Here is an 8,507-nt window from a genome sequence, read left to right as displayed (position 1 = left end):
TTGACTTTATTTTCACCGGATTCGGCCACGGCTGAGCAAGTACCACCGCCCCGGTAGCACCCCACGCGGCTGCCACCCCCTTCCCTCCCTCCTCTTGCTGCCAGCCCTGGGGACGCGCTGCGCCGGGGTGGCTTTGCCACCCATGGGTGCCACATCCTTGAGCCCACGATGGCTTAGTCTTGTGGGTCAGCACTGCACGGCCGCCGAAACTCCTGCCCGTGCTCGTGGATCCACTTATTCGCCACTGGAAGGGACAAGGACAACGGACCCCCGTCTGCCTCCGTCCCCCTGCACCCCTCTCCGACCCCACTCCGGTATTGGTGACGTGGTTTTCCCTATTATCCAGGATTTTTCTGGGTTCCCAGCCCCTCTCGCCTCCCCACCGGCACAGCTGCCCCTCTGACCCCATGTCACCCCAGGGTGACACCGGGTACCGTCTCTCACCCCACTTGTCCCCGGCCAGGACGGGGCAGCCGGCGTGCAGGGTGTCCCCGTCACCGTCCCCGTTCCTCCGCAGGTTCCACCAGAAGAGAGCCGCGTTCTGCGGAGCAGAGAGGAGGTTGGGAACCCCGGGGTTTGGCACCCCCAAAAACAGAGCTGGGAGCCCCAGAATTGGAGTTTGGAACCCCGAAACAAAGCTGAGAGCCCAGGGCTTGGGGTTTGGAACCCCAAAATAGAGCTGGGAGCCCTGGGGTTGGGGTTTGGCAGCCCTAAAACAAAGCTGGGAGCCCTGGGGTTTGGCACCCCTAAAACAGAGCCAGGAGCCCCAGAATTGGGGTTTGGAACCCCAAAATAGAGCTGGGAGCCCTGGGGGTGGGGTTTGGCACCCCGAAACAGAGCTGGGAGCTGTGGGATCAGGGTTTGGCACACCTCAAAGGGAGCCAGGAGCCCCATGCCTTGGGTTTGGAACCCCAAAATAGAGCTGGGAGCCCTAGGGTTGGGGTTTAGCACCCCAAAACAGGCAGGAGCCCAAGGGTTGGGGCTTGGAACCCCTAAAACAGAGCTAGGAGTGCTGGGGTTGGGGTCTCGTACCCCAAAACAGAGCCAGGAGCCCCAGAATTGTGGTTTGGCTCCCCAAAATAGAACTGGGAGCCCCAGAGTTGGGGTTTGGAACCCTAAAATAGAGCTGGGAGCCCTGGGGTTGGGCTTTGGCACCCCTAAAACAGGGCCAAGACCCCCAGAATTGGGTTTGGTACCCCAAAACAGAGCCAGGACCCCAAGGGCTGGGGTGTGACATCCCTAAGACAGAGCTGGGAGTCCTGGGGTTGGGGTTTTGGCACCCCAAAATAGAGCTGGAATCCCCGAGATGGGATTTTGGCATCCCAAAACACAGACATTAGGGTTCGGCACCCCAAAACAGAGCTGAGAGCTGCGGGATTGGGGTTTGGCTCCCCTCGAAGGGAGCCAGGAGCCCCAGGGCGGGGGTTTGGCACCCCAAAACAAATCAGGGAGCCCCGGGGATGGAGTCTGGCATCGGGACAGGCTCGGCCACAACTCCGTGTGAGAGACGAGACACAAGAGAGCGGCGTCCCCCCTTCCCCGCTCCCGGGGGGCTTGCGCGGGTCTCCCTCACCTTAACCACGGGCACGCTGAAGTTGGCGTAGATGAAGGCGGTGGAGCCGCCGGCCTCCACCGCGCTCAGCTGGAAAAGGAGAAAAAATATGAGCCCTCCCCCTGTGATACGGCTGCTTTGCATGGGGAAACTGAGGCACAGAACCTCCTTTGGTCCCCAACCGCGTTTCCCTCGCTACGGCATGGCACAAGCTCTTACACTGCAGACGTTGTCATTTAATACCCACCACAGTCTGATTTAGGGTTGCCTTCACCCGTCTCAAACCCTGTTCACTCTGAACCCTACTGATGACCATTCAAGTGCAGTCTCTCTAGGCCCGGAAATGGCGGGGGGGTGGGGGGTGGGGGTGTGTGTGTGTGTGTGTGTGTGACTCACATAGATCATGACCGTGGCGATCCTGTTGCCCGACTTCATTCTGTAAAGGGGGCTCTTCCTGGACTGCCCCAAGAGCGAGGAGGTGGGGACAGTCAGTCCGGTGGGGACACAGTCCCATGCCAACACGGCTCGGCCTGGAGGCACCTCACACCCTAACAGAGCCGGTGGCTCTGAGCTGCCCCCAGGGAAACCTCTCCCTCTCCCTTCTTTTCTCTCCCTCCCTTCTTCCTTCCCTCTTTCCTCTCTCCCTTCCCAGGCGCCATCCCAGGGATCACCCCGGGGACGCCCCCAGGGACCAGCCAGGGACCTGCCCCCAGGCAACCATCCCAGGAGCATCACGGGGATCACCCCAGGCCCCACCTCCAGGGACATCTGAGGGACCAGCCCAGAGACCACCCTGGGAACTACCCTAAGGACCACCCCAGGGTCCCCCCCTGGGCACCATCCCAGGGATCACCATGGGGACCACCCCAGGGTTCACCTCCAGGGACATCTGAGGGACCAGCCCAGAGACCACCCCAAAAACCACCCCAGGGACCACTTCCGAGAACATCCCAGGGACCGCTCTGGTGACCATCTGAGAGACCATCCCAGGAACCATCCCAGGATCACCCAAGGACCACCCCAAGAGCACCCCAGGAACCATCCCAGGATCACCCCAAGGACCATCCCAAGAGCACCCCAGGAACCATCCCAGGATCACCCCAAGGACCATCCCAAGAGCACCCCAGGAACCATCCCAGGATCACCCCAAGGACCATCCCAAGAGCACCCCAGGAACCATCCCAGGATCACCCAAGGACCATCCCAAGAGCACCCCAGGAACCATCCCAGGATCACCCCAAGGACCATCCAAGAGCACCCCAGGAACCACCCTGGGCACCACCCCACGACCACCCCATGGACCACCCAAGCAGCTCCCTGACCGTGGCATGGTCGAAGTGTGGCTCGTAGTGGCCTCCCAACCCGTAGTTGACCACCTGCAGGTACTCGGCGTAGGGTGGCCGCAGGTCCAGGCCGGTGACGGCAGCGATGCGCTGCTCCAACGCCCGCACCGCTGGGTCGACAGTGTCCTTCAGCCAGGCGCTGCGGGAGCACCCCACCTTCAGACCCCCCCCAAATTCACACGTGGCTGGGCTTAACCCTCGCGGCACGGCTGGGTGTGGAGGACCCAGGCTTCCCCAGCACGGCTTCACTGCCACCTTGGTGGTGGCAATGGGGCCATGGTGGTCCCGCTGGCTGGAGGACAAGGGAGGGGATGGCCACTACCTCTTGCTTATCCGGTACTCGGCTTTCTGCTGCTTCTCCCCGGAGGCGACCACGGATCTCTGCAGCTGGAGGACACACGGTTGGGGGGGTTGTTGCTGCAGATGGGGACCCCCCACACCAAGCAGGGACCCCGGTTGGGGTTGAAATTGGGGTGTTTATACCGGCTGCTGGCCAAACATCCCCACCCCAAGGTGTCCCGCCGGGGTGATGGAAGCAGTGATAGCAGTTGGATCCAACGCAGTTGGGTGTCACCACGTCAAGCCTGGCTGGGAAGGGGCTTAGGGGCATGCATGGACCTGGTTTCTCCCTAAAATCTTTTGGGGGGACTCAGCTGGAGCTAAGCTGGGCTCATCCCTGCAGAAGGCTTTGGCTAAACCCTGGCTTAAAACCCCTCCTATCTCTGCATGCCCCGAGTGGTCCATCCTGGACTACCAGCTCTTGGGGTGTCCTCCTCCAGGAGATGGACGTCCCTGGGGATGGCTCACCCAGGGTCCCGCCAGCCCCTTGATGGTCTCAGCCTCGGCATCGCTGATGAAATCGTGGTACAAAGCCACGTAGGGCCGGATCCGGACCGTCTCCTTCTTGGCAGGCTGGAGTAGGAGGTAGGGGCTGCCATTGGTCTCGTAGGAGCAGCTAAGGTGCGGAAGCTGCTCCGGGGACGGCTGGGGAGAGAGAAGACCAAGGAGGGCGTGAGGAGGGGGACAGTGGTGGGGTGGGGGACCATGGCACCCCCCTGCCAGCCCCACCTGCCCCCCTGGGCGCTGGCACAGCTCCTCGTAGGCGTCGCGGCTCTGCAGGCGGGTGCCGTTGGGGCGCCGCAGGGGTCCGGCGCTTGCCGCCGTCCCCGTCTCCAGCAGCTTCTCATACTTGGCCACGTTCCTCGCCACCCTTTGGTTACTGGGGTCTGCCGGAGAGGTGGTGTCACCCGAAACGCCGTGTCCCCATCACCCCCCTTCCCCTGGCATCAGTCCCTGGAGAATTACCCCATGTGGGGGCAAGAAATGGGGTGAAGGAAGGTGGTGCCGTGTGGAGGTGATGGGGACTACCCCAAAACCTCTCCCCACCTCCTGCCACATCTGAAGTTGCGCCACGTACCGTAGTGGAGAAACTCCTTGGAGAGGCTCAAGGCATGGGAGATGTTTCCAGCCTGGATGGGGAGAGTGGAGAGCCCGTGAGCATCCCCCCGCCCACGGTTCGGCTCCACCGGGCACCGGGGTGATGAGGATGGGACTCGCAGCCATACCATGAAGTAGGAGAAGGCGAGATGGTCCAGAGCATCCTCCAGGCTGCTCCGGTCCTCCAGGTTCCAGCTGCCGTAGGAGAGGCGGAAGAGGCTGACGGCCTCCTCCAGCCACGCGATGGAGTGGTAGTAGTCGCCCGTGTCGTAGGCCACCTGCGAGACAGCGCACCGCCCGGACCCGCCGGCTGGGCCAGCCTGGCCTGCATCCCGTCCCCACCCTGTCCCATCCCATCCCGTCCCCACCCTGTCCCATCCCATCCCATCCCATCCCATCCCATCCCATCCCCTCCTGTACTATCCCATCACATCCCCACCCCCATCCTCATCCCTCCTGACCCATCCCATCCCCTTCTCATCCCACCCTATCCCCATCACCACCTTCATCCCAAACCCACCCCTATACCCTCCCATCCTGTCCCTGCCCTGTCTCATCCTGTCCTGTCTCATCCCATCGCATCCCATTCTATCCCATCCCCATCCCATGTCATCCCATCCCATTGCAATTCCCACCCATCCTGTCCCATCCTGTCCCATCACATCCTGTCCCCTCCCGATTCCCATCCCCATCCCCATCCCCATTCCCACCCATGCCATCCCATCCTGTCCCATTTCTTCCTTTCCTGTCCCATCCCCATCCATCCTGCTCCATCCCCATTCCCATCCCCATCTCCATCCCCATCATCTCCATCTCCATCTGCACCTCCACCTCCATCTCATGCCATGCTCTGCCATCCCATCCCATTCCGTCCTGTCCCATCTCATCCCATCCTATCCCATCCCACCCCACCCCACTCTGTCCCGTCCTATCCCACGCTCTAACACTCCATCCCACCTCTGCACCGACACTCAGAAGACTCCGCCCTGAACAAAAACCTCTATCAAAGCACTCAAATCCCCTCCCAGGGATTTACGGACCCACTTTTACCCCCGGGTGGGGGCCGACCCCGTAATCCACCGGGATACTGGGGCGGGAGGTCTCCCCCAGGCCACCGGCTCGGCTCTTCCCTTCCCTGAGCCACGAAGCAGCGAGAAGCCCCGTTATTTGGGTGAGAGCCGAGAGGCGATGGCAGGCGGGCGGATGCCTGCCGGCTGAGTCAGAGGGGCCCCTCCGCATCCACGCAGGAAGAAAACCCAATGTCTATCCCTACGGAAGCAACAACCTGGGCTGGAAAAGCTTTGCGGGGGGCTTACGGGGCTCGCCCTCACCTTGCCCACATGGAAGCAGTCGTCGGCGGAGAGGGAGATGCGCCGGCCGGGGCTGTAGAGGGGCGGTCGGCCGGCGCCGGCTCGCTGGAAGACGCCGTTGGCCATGCCCTTGACGCTGAGCGCGTAGACGTCCTGCAGCCGCATCAGTGCCCGGGCAGCCCCATCCAGGTCCTCGGCTCCAGGCAGCTCCTGCTCCACCTCCTTGAAGCCAGCATGGAGTGCTGAGGGCAGGTAATGGGGTGCACAGAGGGGGATTAACGGGCTTTTGGGGTGCAATCACCCTTATCAGCCCTCCTCCATCCCCGGGGACCCCGCATGCTGCTCCTCCATCCATTCTCCCGCTCCTCCATCCATTCGGGCTTGGGCAGTGTTAGGTTTACAGTTGGACTCGATCTTAAGGGTCTTTTCCAACCTAAAGGATTCCATGATTCTATGATTCCAGCCATTCTCCTGCTCCTCCATCCATTCTCCTGCTCCTCCATCCACTCCCATCACCTCCTGGCTCTCCCCAGGTGACAGAGGGGACACGCGGCCGAGCATCGCCCCCGTACCTTGGGTATTCTCGGTGGCCTCGTCGTTGTAGACGACGTTGGGCCAGTCGGAGTGAAGACGCTTGATGAGGCTGAAGGCCAACAAGGGGTTGTCCACCGAGGCCTCGGGGTCCTGGTGCAGCGCCTGGACCTTCTCATAAAACCTGCAAGGCACCCACTGGGTGACACTTGGGAGTGATGCTCCTGGGTGGTGACACCCCTGGGGTGGGGTCCAGGGTCTAGCCCCCCCCATAGTGGGGCAGCTTTGCCCCAGCACCCACTTTTTAGCCAAGCCAGGGGTGGGGAAACCCCATCAAGGGTGGTGGGCCCCATCCCTGGTGGGTACATGGGGATGGCCCGTGCCTTGGGGGTGCTGTGACCCACGTCCCTGGTCCCCAGCCCAGGGTTGGGGGGGACCGTGTCCCCCTCCTGCGACATGGCTGGGGGGCCTTGGCAAGTGTCCGGACTGTGCTCCCCATCCACCCACGATGCCCCAAGCTCCTGTTTAGGGGCACCCCCAAAAAATTGGGGGGGGAGGCTGGGTTAACCCCCCCCCCCGCCAGGGCAGCACCCACCCTTGGGGGATACGGGTGCCTAGAGGGGAGGGGATGCTCCCAGTGCTGTGTGGGAGCACCCACGCGTGACCACGACGCGGGGGGGGGGGGGGGGGGGATCGGGTACCTGGCGAGGCGGCGCAGGCGGGCGCTCTCCTCCCGCAGGTAGGCTCGGAGGCGGCGGAGCAGGCGGCCCTCGGAGCCCAGCGCCCTCCGGACGCTCAGCATGGCCGTGTAGGTCTCGGCCGGGGCGGGGGGGGCAGCAGCGCCAGCAGCGCCCCCAGCCCCAGCGCCCCCAGCGCCCGCATCCGGCCCCGGCCCCGGCCCCGGCCCCCGCCCCGGCCCGGTCCCCGCCGCAACCGGGAGCGGCCGGGGGAGGGCGGAGGGGGAAGGGGCGGGGAGGCCCCGCCTTGGGGGGGTGGGGGGGGTGGGGGCGGGGGGGGGTGCCCCGGATCCGCCACGCTGGCTGGGGGGGGTGGGGGGGTGGTGCTGCTGGTCCCCATCCTGCCTGCCCCCCTCCTGCCTTGGACTCATCCTGCCTGTCCCCCATCCTGCCTGTCCCCATCCTGCCTGTCCCCCCCTCCTGCCCGTCCCCATCCTGCCCGTCCCCATCCTGCCTGTCCCCCCTCCTGCCTGTCCCCCCTCCTACCTGTCCCCATCCTGCCTGTCCCCCTCCTGCCTTGGACTCATCCTGCCTGTCCCCCATCCTGCCTGTCCCCATCCTGCCTGTCCCCCCTCCTGCCCGTCCCCATCCTGCCCGTCCCCATCCTGCCTGTCCCCCCTCCTGCCTGTCCCCCATCCTGCCTGTCCCCCATCCTGCCTTCCCCCCTCCTGCCTGTCCCCCTGCTGCCTGTCCTCATCCTGCCCGCCCCCCTCCTGCCCGTCCCCATCCTGACTGTCCCCCCCTCCTGCCTGTCCCCATCCTGCCTGCCCCCCATCCTTCCTGTCCCCATCCTGCCTGCCCCCATCCTGCCCGTCCCCATCCTGCCCGTCCCCATCCTGCCTGTCCCCATCCCATCCTGTCCCCTTCTTGTCTGTCCCCATCCTGCCTGTCCCCATTCCATCCTGGCCCCGTCCTGCCCTGTCCTCAGCCTCATCCTGCCTGTCCCCCTCCTGTCTGTCCCCATTTTGTCCCCTGTCCCCCTCCCATCCTGTCCCCCTCTTGTCTGTCCCCATCCTGCCCTGGCCTCATCCTGCCTCTCCCTGTCTTGTCTTGTCCTGTCCCCATCCTGCCTGTCCCCCTCTTGCCTGTCCCCAAACTGCCCTGGACTCATCCCGCCTGTTGCCATCCTCCCTGTCCCCGTTCCATCCTGTCCCCATCCTCCCTGTTCCCATCCTGCCCTGGCCTCATCCTGCTTGTCCCTATCCCATCCTGTCCCCATCCTCCCGGTCCCTAATTCCATGCTGTCCCTCTCCTGCCTGTCCCCATCTTGCCTGTCCCATCCTGCCCTGGCCTCATCCTGCCTGGCTCCCTCCTGCCTGTCCCCATCCCATCCTGGCCCCTCCTGCCCATCCCCATCCTGCCCTGTCCCCATCCTGTGTGTCCCCTGCTGCCTGTCCCCACTCTGTCCTGTAATAATCCCTGTCCCCATCCCGTCCTGTCCCCATCCCATCTTATCCCAGTGGGGTGTGGGCAGTGGGTTGGGGACGTGCCGCTGGGCTCCCACCAACACTGCGGACACTTTCTCACCCTGGAAAAACCCCTTTTTGCAGAAAATCTCATCAGAGTGGGCGCTCAGGTGCCCCGTCTGCGGGGACAG

General features: G+C 64.0%; 1 protein-coding gene across 1 annotated transcript; it reads right to left on the bottom strand.

Annotated features, from left to right (window-relative positions):
• Positions 1-7,055, bottom strand: P4HA3 (prolyl 4-hydroxylase subunit alpha 3). Its single transcript, XM_050906169.1, is given in 14 exon segments — positions 1-244; positions 445-541; positions 1,574-1,642; positions 1,949-2,011; positions 2,875-3,034; positions 3,218-3,282; positions 3,703-3,879; positions 3,964-4,121; positions 4,313-4,364; positions 4,461-4,610; positions 5,664-5,884; positions 6,215-6,357; positions 6,875-7,005; positions 7,008-7,055. Coding segments are annotated over 14 exon segments (1,605 nt in total). The 3' UTR covers positions 1-173.
• Between the last annotated feature and the right edge of the window lie 1,452 nt (positions 7,056-8,507).

Source organism: Gymnogyps californianus, chromosome 1 (assembly GCF_018139145.2).
Source record: "Gymnogyps californianus isolate 813 chromosome 1, ASM1813914v2, whole genome shotgun sequence".
In the NCBI taxonomy this organism is placed as follows: domain Eukaryota; kingdom Metazoa; phylum Chordata; class Aves; order Accipitriformes; family Cathartidae; genus Gymnogyps; species Gymnogyps californianus.
Note: the sequence above shows the minus strand (reverse complement) of the source record. Positions and strands in the feature narration are given on the sequence as shown.